This window comes from Oncorhynchus keta, chromosome 1 (genome assembly GCF_023373465.1).
Source record: "Oncorhynchus keta strain PuntledgeMale-10-30-2019 chromosome 1, Oket_V2, whole genome shotgun sequence".
In the NCBI taxonomy this organism is placed as follows: Eukaryota; Metazoa; Chordata; class Actinopteri; order Salmoniformes; family Salmonidae; genus Oncorhynchus; species Oncorhynchus keta.
In genome coordinates, this window is record NC_068421.1 from 733,067 (window position 1) to 748,877 (window position 15,811).

Below are 15,811 nucleotides of genomic sequence, written 5' to 3' on the forward strand. Positions count from 1 at the left end.
GACTAGGCATCAACTATGGGCCTGTTGACTAGGCAGCAACTATGGGCCTGTTGACTAGGCAGCAACTATGGGCCTGTTGACTAGGCAGCAACTATGGGCCTGTTGACTAGGCAGCAACTATGGGCCTGTTGACTAGGCATCAACTATGGGCCTGTTGACTAGGCAGCAACTATGGGCCTGTTGACTAGGCATCAACTATGGGCCTGTTGACTAGGCAGCAACTATGGGCCTGTTGACTAGGCAGCAACTATGGGCCTGTTGACTAGGCATCAACTATGGGCCTGTTGACTAGGCAGCAACTATGGGCCTGTTGACTAGGCAGCAACTATGGGCCTGTTGACTAGGCATCAACTATGGGCCTGTTGACTAGGCAGCAACTATGGGCCTGTTGACTAGGCATCAACTATGGGCCTGTTGACTAGGCAGCAACTATGGGCCTGTTGACTAGGCAGCAACTATGGGCCTGTTGACTAGGCAGCAACTATGGGCCTGTTGACTAGGCATCAACTATGGGCCTGTTGACTAGGCAGCAGCTATGGGCTTGTTGACTCGGCAGCAACTATGGGCCTGTTTACTAGGCAGCAACTATGGGCCTGTTGACTAGGCAGCAACTATGGGCCTGTTTACTAGGCAGCAACTATGGGCCTGTTTACTAGGCAGCAACTATGGGCCTGTTGACTAGGCATCAACTATGGGCCTGTTGACTAGGCAGCAACTATGGGCCTGTTGACTAGGCAGCAGCTATGGGCCTGTTGACTAGGCAGCAGCTATGGGCCTGTTGACTAGGCAGAAACTATGAGCTTGTTTACTAGGCAGCAACTATGGGCCTGTTTACTAGGCAGCAGCTATGGGCCTGTTTACTAGGCAGCAACTATGGGCCTGTTGACTAGGCAGCAACTATGGGCCTGTTGACTAGGCAGCAACTATGGGCCTGTTGACTAGGCAGCAGCTATGGGCCTGTTGACTAGGCAGCAGCTATGGGCCTGTTGACTAGGCAGCAGCTATGGGCCTGTTGACTAGGCAGCAACTATGGGCCTGTTGACTAGGCAGCAGCTATGGGCCTGTTGACTAGGCAGCAACTATGGGCCTGTTGACTAGGCAGCAGCTATGGGCCTGTTGACTAGGCAGCAACTATGGGCCTGTTTACTAGGCAGCAACTATGGGCCTGTTGACTAGGCAGCAACTATGGGCCTGTTGACTAGGCAGCAACTATGGGCCTGTTGACTAGGCAGCAACTATGGGCCTGTTTACTAGGCAGCAACTATGGGCCTGTTGACTAGGCAGCAACTATGGGCCTGTTGACTAGGCAGCAGCTATGGGCCTGTTGACTAGGCAGCAACTATGGACCTGTTGACTAGGCAGCAACTATGGGCCTGTTGACTAGGCAGCAACTATGGACGTGTTTACTAGGCAGCAGCTATGGACCTGTTGACTAGGCAGCAACTATGGGCCTGTTGACTAGGCAGCAGCTATGGGCCTGTTGACTAGGCAGCAACTATGGACGTGTTTACTAGGCAGCAACTATGGGCTTGTTTACTAGGCAGCAACTATGGGCCTGTTGACTAGGCAGCAGCTATGGGCCTGTTTACTAGGCAGCAGCTATGGGCCTGTTTACTAGGCAGCAGCTATGGGCCTAGTAAACCTAAACTTTAGATGAGAAGGATTAGGTTCACGTGAAAGCTCAGGCTAATGAAGATTGGGAATGAGGAATGTAAGGATGGGTTTCACTGTGTCCCTGTGTTTTGATTGGCAGGTGACCGACAGCGGTCCATGACCAGTGTGTGTGGACGGACCTAGCCAGGCTGACTAAGTGATACTGGCACAGTGAGTTCCGGTCTGAGTCTGAGTCAACACCGACACACTACCCAGCACTGATCAAGAGATACAAGTGGACAATGACATGGGAAAGGGGGAATGAGAGAGGAGGGGAGAGAGAGAGAGAGGAAGAGGAGATAAATGGAATGCAAGACAAGAGAAAGAGACAGAGACAGAGACAGAGACAGAGACAGAGACAGAGACAGAGACAGAGACAGAGACAGACAGAGACAAAGACAGAGACAGAGACAGAGACAGAGAGACAGACAGAGACAGACAAAGACAGAGACAGAGACAGAGAGACAGAGACAGAGACAGAGACAGAGAGACAGAGACAGAGACAAAGACAGAGAGACAGACAGAGACAGACAGGGACAGAGACAGAGAAAAGGTACTGACAGAAGAGGGAGACATTGGGCGATCTGTTTGTGGAATCTCTGTTTGTGGGATCTCTGTTTGTGGAATCTCTGTTTGTGGGATCTCTGTTTGTGGGATCTCTGTTTGTGGGATCTCTGTTTGTGGGATCTCTGTTTGTGGGATCTCTGTTTGTGGAATCTGTTTGTGGAATCTCTGTTTGTGGAATCTCTGTTTGTGGGATCTCTGTTTGTGGGATCTCTGTTTGTGGGATCTCTGTTTGTGGGATCTCTGTTTGTGGGATCTCTGTTTGTGGGATCTCTGTTTGTGGGATCTCTGTTTGTGGGATCTCTGTTTGTGGGATCTCTGTTTGTGGGATCTCTGTTTGTGGGATCTCTGTTTGTGGGATCTCTGTTTGTGGAATCTCTGTTTGTGGAATCTGTTTGTGGAATCTCTGTTTGTGGGATCTCTGTTTGTGGGATCTCTGTTTGTGGGATCTCTGTTTGTGGGATCTCTGTTTGTGGGATCTCTGTTTCTGGGCTCCCGAGTGGCGCAAAGGTCAAAGGCACTGCATCCCAGTGCTAGAAGCGTCACTACAGACCCTGGTTTGATTCCAGGCTGTATCACAACCAGCCGTGATTGGGAGTCCCATAGGGCGGCACACAATTGGCCCAGCTTCGTCTGGGTTCGTGTTTGTCCTGGGGTAGACCGTCATTGTAAATAAGAATTTATTCTTAACTGACTTGCCAAGTTAAATAAAGGTTAAATACAATGTTAAAAAGAGGAGGAGAGATCTTCCTCGCCACCCTCTCAGTGGTGCAAGTTTCAGGCTCCGTCAGGTCTTCCTCACCACCCTCTCAGTGGTGCAAGTCTCAGGCTCCGTCAGGTCTTCCTCTCCACCCTCTCAGTGGTGCAAGTCTCAGGCTCCGTCAGGTCCTCCTCTCCACCCTCTCAGTGGTGCAAGTCTCAGGCTCTGTCAGGTCCTCCTCGCCACCCTCTCAGGGCTGGGTGCCTCAGGCTCTGTCAGGTCCTCCTCGCCACCCTCTCAGTGGTGCAAGTCTCAGGCTCCGTCAGGTCTTCCTCACCACCCTCTCAGGGCTGGGTGCCTCAGGCTCTGTCAGGTCCTCCTCGCCACCCTCTCAGTGGTGCAAGTCTCAGGCTCCGTCAGGTCTTCCTCACCACCCTCTCAGGGCTGGGTGCCTCAGGCTCTGTCAGGTCCTCCTCGCCACCCTCTCAGTGGTGCAAGTCTCAGGCTCTGTCAGGTCCTCCTCTCCACCCTCTCAGTGGTGCAAGTCTCAGGCTCTGTCAGATCCTCCTCTCCACCCTCTCAGTGGTGCAAGTCTCAGGCTCCGTCAGGTCCTCCTCTCCATCCTCTCAGTGGTGCAAGTCTCAGGCTCTGTCAGGTCCTCCTCTCCACCCTCTCAGGGCTGGGTGCCTCAGGCTCTGTCACGTCCTCCTCTCCACCCTCTCAGGGCTGTGCGTCCCAGGCTCTGTCAGATCCTCCTCTCCACACTCTCAGGGCTGGGTGCCTCAGGCTCTGTCAGGTCCTCCTCTCCACCCTCTCAGGGCTGGGTGCCTCAGGCTCTGTCAGGTCCTCCTCTCCACCCTCTCAGGGCTGTGCGTCCCAGGCTCTGTCAGATCCTCCTCTCCACCCTCTCAGGGCTGTGCGTCCCAGGCTCTGTCAGATCCTCCTCTCCACCCTCTCAGGGCTGGGTGTCTCAGACTCTGCACACTCTTGGATTGCATCCTACCTGGCAGGCCCCTCCTACCAGGTGACGTGGAGAGGATATGTATCTGTACAACGTACTCACACTACTGATGTACCCCAGGGCTTGGTTTTTGGCCCTCTCCTCTTCTCTCTATACACCAAGTCACTCGGCTCCATCATATCCTCATATGGTCTCTCCTATCGTTGCTATACGTATGACACTCAACTACTTTTCTCCTTCCCCCCCTTCTGACACCCAGGTGGTGACACGCATCTCTGCGTGTCTGACAGATATCTCAGCTTGGATGTCGGCCCACCACCTCAAGCTCAACCTGGACAAGACGGAGCTGCTCTTCCTCCTGGGGGAAGGCCTCTCCATCACGGTTGACGACACCACAGTGTCGCCCTTCCAGTGTGCAAAGAACCTTGGGGTGACCCTGGACAACACCCTGTCATTCTCTGCTAACATCAAAGCAGTAACTCGCTCTTGCAGGTCCATGCTCTACAACATCAGTAGAGTACGACCCTACCTCACACAGGAAGAGGCACATCCGTAGAGTACGACCTTACCTCACACAGGAAGAGGCACATCCGTAGAGTACGACCCTCCCTCACACAGGAAGAGGCACATCCGTAGAGTACGACCTTACCTCACACAGGAAGAGGCACATCCGTAGAGTACGACCCTACCACACACAGGAAGAGGCACATCCGTAGAGTACGACCCTACCTCACACAGGAAGAGGCACATCCGTAGAGTACGACCCTACCTCACACAGGAAGCGGCACATCCGTAGAGTACGACCCTACCTCACACAGGAAGCGGCGCAGGTCCTAATCCAGGCACTTGTCCTCTCCCGTCTTGAATACTGCAACTCACTGTTGGCTTGGCTCCCTGCTTGTAGCGTCAAACCCCTGCAACTTATCCAGAACTCTGCACCTGCCTGGTGTTCACAATTCCCATGTTCTCTCATGTCACCCCACTCCTCCTCACACTCCACTGGCTTCAAGTCGAAGCTCGTATCCACTACAAGACCATGGTGCTTATTTATGGAACAGCAAGAGAAACTGCCCCTCCCAAACTTCAGGCTACACTCAAACCCTACACCACAACCCGAGCACTCCGTTCTGCCACCTCTGGTCCACTGGCTCTCCCACCATTACGGGAGGGCAGCTCCCGCTCAGCCCAGTCCAATATCAGCAGAGTCCCTCCCCATCTTCCCCCTGAAGCTAGGACAGCCGAGTTCCTCCCCATCTCCCCCCTGAAGCTAGGACAGCAGAGTCCCTCCCCATCTTCCCCCTGAAGCTAGGACAGCAGAGTCCCTCCCCATCTTCCCCCTGAAGCTAGGACAGCAGAGTCCCTCCCCATCTTCTCCCTGAAGCTAGGACAGCAGAGTCCCTGCCCATCTTCCCCCTGAAGCTAGGACAGCAGAGTCCCTCCCCATCTTCTCCCTGAAGCTAGGGCAGCAGAGTCCCTGCCCATCTTCCCCCTGAAGCTAGGACAGCAGAGTCCCTCCCCATCTTCCCCCTGAAGCTAGGACAGCAGAGTCCCTCCCCATCTTCTCCCTGAAGCTAGGACAGCAGAATCCCTCCCCATCTTCTCCCTGAAGCTAGGACAGCAGAATCCCTCCCCATCTTCCGAAAGCACCTGAAACTCTTCACAGAGTATCATAAATCATCCCCCTCTAAAAAGCTCTGACTTTGCTGATAACTACTTTATTAAGACAAAGTGTACTTACTCTGCCTGTGATATGTAGTTGTCCCACCTAGCTGTCTGAAGATCAATACACTAACTGTAAGTCTCTCTGGATAAGAGTGTCTACTAAATTACTAAAATCTCAAATGGAAATGAACGTGAGAGAATAAGAAAGGTAAATGTTGATGTCTCCTCACCTCACTGGTCAAGCCCACAGCTCTGTGTATTTTAACCACGTGTCCCAGCAGGACTGGGTACTGCTGACCCACAACCCTCAGCGTGGGCAGGAAGGGTGCCATGGAGGCGGGGCTAGCCTGTGACACGTCCACCAGTGCACCCAGTAGGGTCTCGTTCAGAGAGGCATCGCCTAGGTAACCAACCAGGGAGGGCACCAGGGGGCTCAGCACCTGGAGGGAGGAGAGAGGAGGGAGAGAGGAGGGAGGGGGGAGAGAGGAGGGAGAGAGGAAGGAGGGGGGAGAGAGGAGGGAGAGAGGAGGGAGGGGGAGAGGGGAGGGAGGAGAGAGGAGGGAGGAGAGGAGGGAGGGAGAGAGGAGGGAGGGGAGAGAGAGGAGGGAGAGAGGAAGGAGGGGGGAGAGAGGAGGGAGAGAGGAGGGAGGGGGAGAGAGGAGGGAGGAGAGAGGAGGGAGAGAGGAGGGAGGGGGGAGAGAGGAGGGAGAGAGGAAGGAGGGGGGAGAGGGGAGGGAGAGAGGAGGGAGGGGGAGAGAGGAGGGAGGAGGGAGAGAGGGGGGAGATTAAACCAGAGACTAGCATTGAGTTGAAAGATGGAAAATATTCTAAAAGGTGCCATGAGAATATGTAGTATTTCATTAGGTTCCCCAGTAGCTACAACCAAAGCTGCAGCTACTCTTTCTGGGGTCCACACAAAACATGGCATAATACATAACATGACATAATACACAATACATGACATAATGCACAATACATGACATAATACACAAAACATGACATAATACATAACATGACATAATACATGACATAATACACAATAGATGACATAATACACAACATGACATAATACACAACATGACATAATACATAATACATGACATAATGCACAATACATGACATAATACACAACATGACATAATACACAACATGACATAATACACAACATGACATAATACACAACATGACATAATACATAACATGACATAATACATAACATGACATAATACATAACATGACATAATACATAACATGACATAATACATAACATGACATAATACATGACATAATACACAATACATGACATAATACATAACATGACATAATACATAACATGACATAATACATAACATGACATAATACATAACATGACATAATACATGACATAATACACAATACATGACATAATACATAACATGACATAATACATGACATAATACACAATACATGACATAATACACAACATGACATAATACATAACATGACATAATACACAACATGACATAATACACAACATGACATAATACATAACATGACATAATACGTAACATGACATAATACATGACATAATACACAATAGATGACATAATACACAACATGACATAATACACAACATGACATAATACATAATACATGACATAATGCACAATACATGACATAATACACAACATGACATAATACACAACATGACATAATACACAACATGACATAATACACAACATGACATAATACATGACATAATACACAATAAATGACATAATACATAACATGACATAATACATAATACATGACATATTACATAATACATAACATGACATAATACATAACATGACATAATACATGACATAATACACAATAAATGACATAATACAAAAACATGACATAATACACAACATGACATAATACACAATACATGACATAATACATAACATGACATAATACATAACATGACATAATACATGACATAATACATAATACATGACATATTACATAATACATGACATAATACACAACATGACATAATACAAAAACATGACATAATACACAATACATGACATAATACACAATACATGACATAATACATACCATGACATAATACATGACATAATACACAATACATGACATAATACATAACATGACATAATACATGACATAATACACAATACATGACATAATACACAACATGACATAATACATAACATTAACAGACAGGTACAGCTGAAGGACAAAACTAAATACAATGACATAATACATAACATTAACAGACAGGTACAGAACTACATACATTTTAAATAAGAATTCACACTTTCATGTTCTCATGTGTTAGCAATCCATGCAACATGTTCTCCTAATAACGGCTACAGTGCAGTCCTGCATTTTGTTACAGTTGCATACTGATACAGGAATCAGAGGATGAAGAGTAGGAAGAGGAGTAGAGAACATAAAGTTAAAAGAGGATAAAGATGAGTAGAGAACAGAAAGAGGAGAAAGATGAGTAGAGAACAGAAAGAGGAGGAAGATGAGTAGAGAACAGAAAGAGGAGGAAGATGAGTAGAGAACAGAAAGAGGAGAAAGATGAGTAGAGAACAGAGAGAGGAGAAAGATGAGTAGAGAACAGAAAGAGGAGGAAGATGAGTAGAGAACAGAACGAGGAGGAAGATGAGTAGAGAACAGAAAGAGGAGGAAGATGAGTAGAGAACAGAAAGAGGAGAAAGATGAGTAGAGAACAGAAAGAGGAGAAAGATGAGTAGAGAACAGAAAGAGGAGGAATATGAGTAGAGAACAGAAAGAGGAGAAAGATGAGTAGAGAACAGAAAGAGGAGAAAGATGAGTAGAGAACAGAAAGAGGAGGAATATGAGTAGAGAACAGAAAGAGGAGAAAGATGAGTAGAGAACAGAAAGAGGAGGAAGATGAGAAAGAGAGCAGAAAGAGGAGGAAGATGAGAGAGGGAACAGAAAGAGGAGGAAGATGAGAAAGAGAACAGAAAGATGAGGAAGATGAGTAGAGAACAGAAAGAGGAGGAAGATGAGTAGAGAACAGAAAGAGGAGGAAGATGAGTAGAGAACAGAAAGTTAAGCTGAGGAAGATGAGAAAGAGAACAGAAAGAGGAGGAAGATGAGTAGAGAACAGAAAGTTAAGCTGAGGAAGAGGAGTAGAGAACAGAAAGTTAAAAGAGGAGGAAGATGAGTAGAGAACAGAAAGAGGAGAAAGATGAGTAGAGAACAGAAAGAGGAGGAAGATGAGTAGAGAACAGAAAGAGGAGAAAGATGAGTAGAGAACAGAAAGAGGAGAAAGATGAGTAGAGAACAGAAATAGGAGGAAGATGAGTAGAGAACAGAAAGAGGAGGAAGATGAGAAAGAGAGCAGAAAGAGGAATACGAGAAAGAGAGCAGAAAGAAGGAGGAAGATGAGTAGAGAACAGAAAGAGGAGAAAGATGAATAGAGAACAGAAAGAGGAGGAAGATGAGTAGAGAACAGAAAGAGGAGGAAGATGAGAAAGAGAGCAGAAAGAGGAATATGAGAAAGAGAGCAGAAAGAGGAATATGAGAAAGAGAGCAGAAAGAAGGAGGAAGATGAGTAGAGAACATAAAGAAGAGGAAGATGAGAAAGAGAGCAGGAATATGAGAAAGAGAGCAGAAAGAGGAGGAAGATGAGTAGAGAACAGAAAGAGGAGGAAGATGAGAAAGAGAACAGAAAGAGGAGGAAGATGATTAGAGAACAGAAAGAGGAGGAAGATGAGTAGAGAACAGAAAGTTAAACTGAGGAAGATGAGTAGAGAACAGAAAGTTAAGCTGAGGAAGAAAAGTAGAGAACAGAAAGTTAAAAGAGGAGGAGGATGAGAAAGAGAAGTGTTGGTAGAATGATAGTAGAGTTGAGATTAGGAGAGAGAAAGAGAGAGAGAAAGAGCAGAGTTGAGATGGAGAGAGAGAGAAAGAGCAGAGTTGAGATTGGGAGAGAGAAAGAGAGAGAGAAAGAGCAGAGTTGAGATTGGGAGAGAGAAAGAGAGAGAGAAAGAGCAGAGTTGAGATGAAGAGAGAGAGAGAAAGAGCAGAGTTGAGATGAAGAGAGAGAGAGAGCAGAGTTGAGATTAGGAAAGAGAAAGAGAGAGAGAAAGAGCAGAGTTGAGATTGGGAGAGAGTTAGAGAGAGAGAATGAGCAGAGTTGAGATGAAGAGAGAGAGAGAGAAAGAGCAGAGTTGAGATTAGGAGAGAGAAAGAGAGAGAAAGAGCAGAGTTGAGACGAAGAGAGAGAGAGAAAGAGAGAGAAAGAGAGAGAAAGAGCAGAGTTGAGATGAAGAGAGAGAGAGAAAGAGCAGAGTTGTGATTAGGAGAGAGAAAGAGAGAGAAAGAGCAGAGTTGAGATGGAGAGAGAGAGAGAGAGAGAGAGAGAGAGACAGAGCAGAGTTGAGATGGGGAGAGAGAGAGAGAGAGAGAGAGAGAGAGAGAGAGAGAGAGAGAGAGAGAGAGAGAGAGAGAGAGAGAGAGCAGAGTTGAGATGGAGAGAGAGAGCAGAGTTGAGATGGGGAGAGAGAGAGAGAGAGAGAGAGAAAGAGCAGAGTTGAGATGGAGAGAGAGAGAGAGAAAGAGAGAGAAAGAGCAGAGTTGAGATGGAGAGAGAGAGAGAGAAAGAGCAGAGTTGAGATGGGGAGAGAGATAGAGCAGAGTTGAGATGGAGAGAGAAAGAGAGAGAAAGAGCAGATTTGAGATGGAGAGAGAGAAAGAGCAGAGTTGAGATGGGGGAGAGAGAGAGATAGAGAGAGAGAGAGATGGAGAGAGAGAGAGCAGAGTTGAGATGGAGAGAGAGAGAGAGCAGAGTTGAGATGGAGAGAGAGAAAGAGCAGAGTTGAGATGGGGGAGAGAGAGAGATAGAGAGAGAGAGATGGAGAGAGAGAGCAGAGTTGAGATGGAGAGAGAGAGCAGAGTTGAGATGGAGAGAGAGAGAGAGCAGAGTTGAGATGGGAGAGAGAGAGCAGAGTTGAGATGGAGAGAGAGAGAGAGCAGAGTTGAGATGGAGAGAGAGAGAGAGATAGAGAGAGAGAGAGCAGAGTTGAGATGGGGGAGAGAGAGAGATAGAGAGAGAGAGATGGAGAGAGAGAGAGCAGAGTTGAGATGGAGAGAGAGAGAGCAGAGTTGAGATGGAGAGAGAGAGAGAGCAGAGTTGAGATGGAGAGAGAGAGAGGCCTGGTGGTGACAGCAGTCCTAAAATCACTGAGATCTAAAACAGGACATCAGGCAAGACTGTTGAGAGGTCTGGGAGGAACACAGAAGAAAGAAGGGATCTGAGGGGAATTGAAAAGGAAGAGGGAACAGAAAAGAGGGGTGAAGCCTGAATATCATTACGTTCGCATGGAGACCTTAACCATCAAAGACATGGACACATACGGATACACACAGTGACGATGCATCACGAGAGGCAGGTTGAGCGGAGCCCCACCAATACCCAGCATGCAATTCTGGTATTTCATGTCACAACAACATATTGTATCAGTTAACAAACAATATATATATATTTTTTTAATGGTTTGATCTAATAAGCGTATGAGGTCGTATATCCATTGTTTTGGGACATTTTCGTTGAGTAAGTGATTGAGTAAGTCAGCCTCGCTCTGTGTTTTCTGTTGAGGAGGGGCAGACAGAGAAAGTACAGTGAGTGGGCATCGTCCATCTTCTCTGGTTGCGCATGATTGGCTCATGGTACTGTCACTCATGGGGACACGACGTCAGCACAGGACCTGCTGGGAGAGATAGCTAGCAAAAGCCACTCTTCGGTGCTCTCAGATAAATCAACGTCTTGCGCCCAAGTAACTTTGATTGGACTGATGTGTCAACTTCGTAGCTAGCTAGTTGTTTACCAGGCACTGTTACCACGTCTTCAAGCTAGGTAGATTAGCTAGCTGAAACATGTCGACTAGCTTAGCTATATCCTGGCACTGTTATCACGTCTTCAAGCGAGGTAGATTAGCTAGCTGAAACATGTCGACAAGCTTAGCTATATCCTGGCACTGTTACCACGTTGTCAAGCTAGGTAGATTAGCTAGCTGAAACATGTCGACAAGCTTAGCTATATCCTGGCACTGTTACCACGTTGTCAAGCTAGGTAGATTAGCTAGCTGAAACATGTCGACAAGCTTAGCTATATCCTGGCACTGTTACCACGTCTTCAAGCTAGGTAGATTAGCTAGCTGAAACATGTCGACAAGCTTAGCTATATCCTGGCACTGTTATCACGTCTTCAAGCGAGGTAGATTAGCTAGCTGAAACATGTCGACAAGCTTAGCTATATCCTGGCACTGTTACCACGTTGTCAAGCTAGGTAGATTAGCTAGCTGAAACATGTCGACTAGCTTAGCTATATCCTGGCAAATCCTTTTCAAACATAGCATTATTAAGGAACTGTAGACATAAAACGTCTCGGTGTTCATTAGCCATCTAAACTTTAAAACATAGCAAGCTGGAAAAGAGGATTCACGACGAATGGTTGGTTGGTGGATCACGGAGCAGTGGCTAACATCTGTTTTGAGGTCGGCTAGCTAATATTGTTGATGTTTGATGGCAGACTGTAATACACATGGAACCACATGTAGAAGAAGGGTCGAGTTATCGACCGTATTGTATTTGATGGAAGAGCAACTGTGAGTTTACCCCATCAATATTTTCAACTTTAAATCGCCACGGGACACACGCAAGCACGCACGCACACACACACACAGACACAGACACAGACACAGACACAGACACAGACACGGACACAGTGCACACACATACACACACGATCACCGATTCAAGGTCTCCCCTTGGTCTCCCCTTAGTCTCCATTACTCTCCCTTAGTCTCCATTACTCTCCCTTAGTCTCCATTACTCTCCCTTAGTCTCCCCTTAGTGTTCATTACTCTCCCTTAGTCTCCACTACTCTCCCTTAGTCTCCATTACTCTCCCATAGTCTCCATTACTCTCCCTTAGTCTCCATTACTCTCCCTTAGTCTCCATTACTCTCCCTTAGTCTCCATTACTCTCCCTTAGTCTCCATTACTCTCCCTTAGTCTCCATTACTCTCCCATAGTCTCCATTACTCTCCATTAGTCTCCATTACTCTCCATTATTCTCTCTGGAGTGCAGTCCAGTATTAATTCACCCATTACCCTCCTCATCCTAGACCCCACTCTCTGGAGTGCAGTACAGTATTAATTCACCCATTACCCTCCTCATCCTAGACCCCACTCTCTGGAGTGCAGTACATTATTAATTCACCCATTACCCCCCTCATCCGAGACCCCACTCTCTGGAGTGCAGTACAGTATTAATTCACCCATTACCCTCCTCATCCGAGACCCCACTCTCTGGAGTGCAGTACAGTATTAATTCACCCATTACCCTCCTCATCCGAGACCCCACTCTCTGGAGTGCAGTACAGTATTAATTCACCCATGTATGTATTCTGGACTTTCTCTTGACTAATGTGTTCTCTGAATGTGCTCCATTCCTCCAGCATCAGATGCCATTTTGCCAGGGGTTTTGTTACAGGCAAGTCACTCACACACACACTCATATAAATGACACACACACTCAAATAAATAATATATGCCATTTAGCAGACGCTTTTATCCAAAGCGACTTACAGTCATGTGTGCATACATTCTACGTATGGGTGGTCCCGGGGATCGAACCCACTACCCTGGCGTTACAAGCGCCATGCTCTACCAACTGAGCTACAGAAGGACCAATGACACACACACACACACTCAAATAAATGACACACACACACACACTCATATAAATGACACACACACACACACAGGCACGCACTGAGCAATCGCACACATACCTGTGGCTGTTGCTCGGCGACCATCTGGATCAGCCTCAGCAGGTGTTGTTGCTCCGGTGACTCGAGCTGTGACATCATGGCCGTCAGGTTGCCTAGGTGACGATGGATGGCATGGGGCAGTTTGGGGTAGACGGACGGCAACACGCGTAGGAGCATGTGGTTACCTAGACGACACGGGAAGAGACAGGGTTCAGGTAAAATTATATTTGTGACAACAGATTCAAGGTCTCACAGATTCAAGGTCTCACAGATTCAAGGTCTCACATATTCAAGGTCTCACAGATTCAAGGTCTCATAGATTCAAGCTCTCACAGATTCAAGGTCTCGCAGATTCAAGGTCTCACAGATTATAGGTCTCAAAGATTCAAGGTCTCACAGATTCAAGGTCTCACCGATTCAAGATCTCACCGATTCAAGGTCTCACAGATTCAAGGTCTCACAGATTCTAGGTCTCAAAGATTCAAGGTCTCACAGATTCAAGGTCTCACAGATTCAAGGTCTCACCGATTCAAGGTCTCACCGATTCAAGGTCTCACAGATTCTAGGTTTCACAGATTCCAGGTCTCACAGATTATAGGTCTCAAAGATTCAAGGTCTCACAGATTCAAGGTCTCACCGATTCAAGATCTCACCGATTCAAGGTCTCACAGATTCAAGGTCTCACAGATTCTAGGTCTCAAAGATTCAAGGTCTCACAGATTCAAGGTCTCACAGATTCAAGGTCTCACCGATTCAAGGTCTCACCGATTCAAGGTCTCACAGATTCAAGGTCTCACAGATTCCAGGTCTCACAGATTCAAGGTCTCACAGATTCAAGGTCTCACAGATTCAAGGTCTCACAGATTCCAGGTCTCACCGATTCAAGGTCTCACCGATTCAAGGTCTCACAGATTCTAGGTCTCACAGATTATAGGTCTCAAAGATTCAAGGTCTCACAGATTCAAGGTCTCACCGATTCAAGATCTCACCGATTCAAGGTCTCACAGATTCAAGGTCTCAAAGATTCAAGGTCTCAAAGATTCAAGGTCTCACAGATTCAAGGTCTCACAGATTCAAGGTCTCACCGATTCAAGGTCTCACCGATTCAAGGTCTCACAGATTCTAGGTCTCAAAGATTCAAGGTCTCACAGATTCAAGGTCTCACAGATTCAAGGTCTCACCGATTCAAGGTCTCACCGATTCAAGGTCTCACAGATTCTAGGTCTCACAGATTCCAGGTCTCACAGATTCAAGGTCTCACAGATTCAAGGTCTCACAGATTCAAGGTCTCACAGATTCCAGGTCTCACCGATTCAAGGTCTCACAGATTCAAGGTCTCACAGATTCAAGGTCTCACAGATTCAAGGTCTCACAGATTCAAGGTCTCACAGATTCAAGGTCTCACAGATTCAAGGTCTCACCAATATTTCTTCACTGACGTTCATCTTTCAGGAAGAATGTAAAATGTTGCTGTATAAATGGAAGAAAATAGACATGTGTACCAGAAACATTCAATATTTCCCAAGAGACATATCTAATATCTCATACATCTGAACAATGACTTTGTCTTCAAGTACTAGCTTTATTCCTTATGACATTACATGAACACAAACAATGACTTTTTTGTTAAATTCGTAGCTTTTTCAATAAAGTCAATCGGGCTTGATTTATGTCCCCACAATAAAAGGCTGGATTTAATAGAATGAGTGAACCTGTGGGGTAAACCTGGTCATGATTTACTCTATCGGGGGCAAAACTATGTGACGTTCCTACAGAATGACTGTGTCCTCCTAATCAAAGGCCTATGTTGTTGTTGATGTTCTTGTTGTTGTTGATGTTCTTGTTGTTGTTGATGTTGTTTGTGTTCTTTTCCATGGTTTTTGAGTTTAATCAGTGTAATTATTTCATTTTATTTTAAATGTCAAACCACATCATCTGCAGGACATATGGCATTAGTGAGACCGAGAGAGAAAGAGTGAGAAAGAGAGAGACAACGAGAGAGAGAGAAAGACAGAAAGAAAGAAAGAGGGGGTAGAGAACAATAGAGAGAGCGAGAGAGAGAGAGAGAGAGAGAGAGAGAGAGAGAGAGAGAGAGAGAGAGAGAGAGAGAGAGAGAATTCAGAATGTAGAATTCCGCAAAAATATCCTCAGTGTACAACGTAGAACACCAAATAATGCATGCAGAGCAGAATTAAGCCAATACCCACTAATTATCAAAATCCAGAATTTTACAACCACCTGAAAGGAAGCGATTCCCAAACCTTCCATTACAAAGCCATCACCTACAGAGAGATGAACCTAGAGAAGAGTCCCCTAAGCAAGCTGGTCCTGGGGCTCTGTTCACAAACACAAACAGACCCCGCAGAGCCCCAGGACAACAGCACAATTAGACCCAACCAAATCATGAGAAAACAAAAAGATAATTACTTGACACATTGTAAAGAATTAACAAAAAAACTGAGCAAACTAG

At 46.4% G+C, this 15,811-nt stretch overlaps 1 protein-coding gene and 1 long non-coding RNA gene across 2 annotated transcripts in view; one reads left to right on the plus strand and one right to left on the minus strand.

The window, feature by feature from the left end:
* Positions 1-15,811, minus strand: part of LOC118378378 (ventricular zone-expressed PH domain-containing protein-like) — a 280,439-nt gene that overhangs the window by 131,147 nt on the left and 133,481 nt on the right. The window contains 2 exon segments of the mRNA XM_052469152.1: positions 5,771-5,980; positions 13,363-13,526. Coding sequence (XP_052325112.1) covers positions 5,771-5,980; positions 13,363-13,526 — 374 coding nt within the window.
* LOC127932166 (uncharacterized) lies at positions 14,259-15,508 on the plus strand. The gene is made up of 3 exons (XR_008144408.1): positions 14,259-14,355; positions 14,452-14,643; positions 14,740-15,508. It is a non-coding gene; the product is annotated as an uncharacterized LOC127932166 (long non-coding RNA).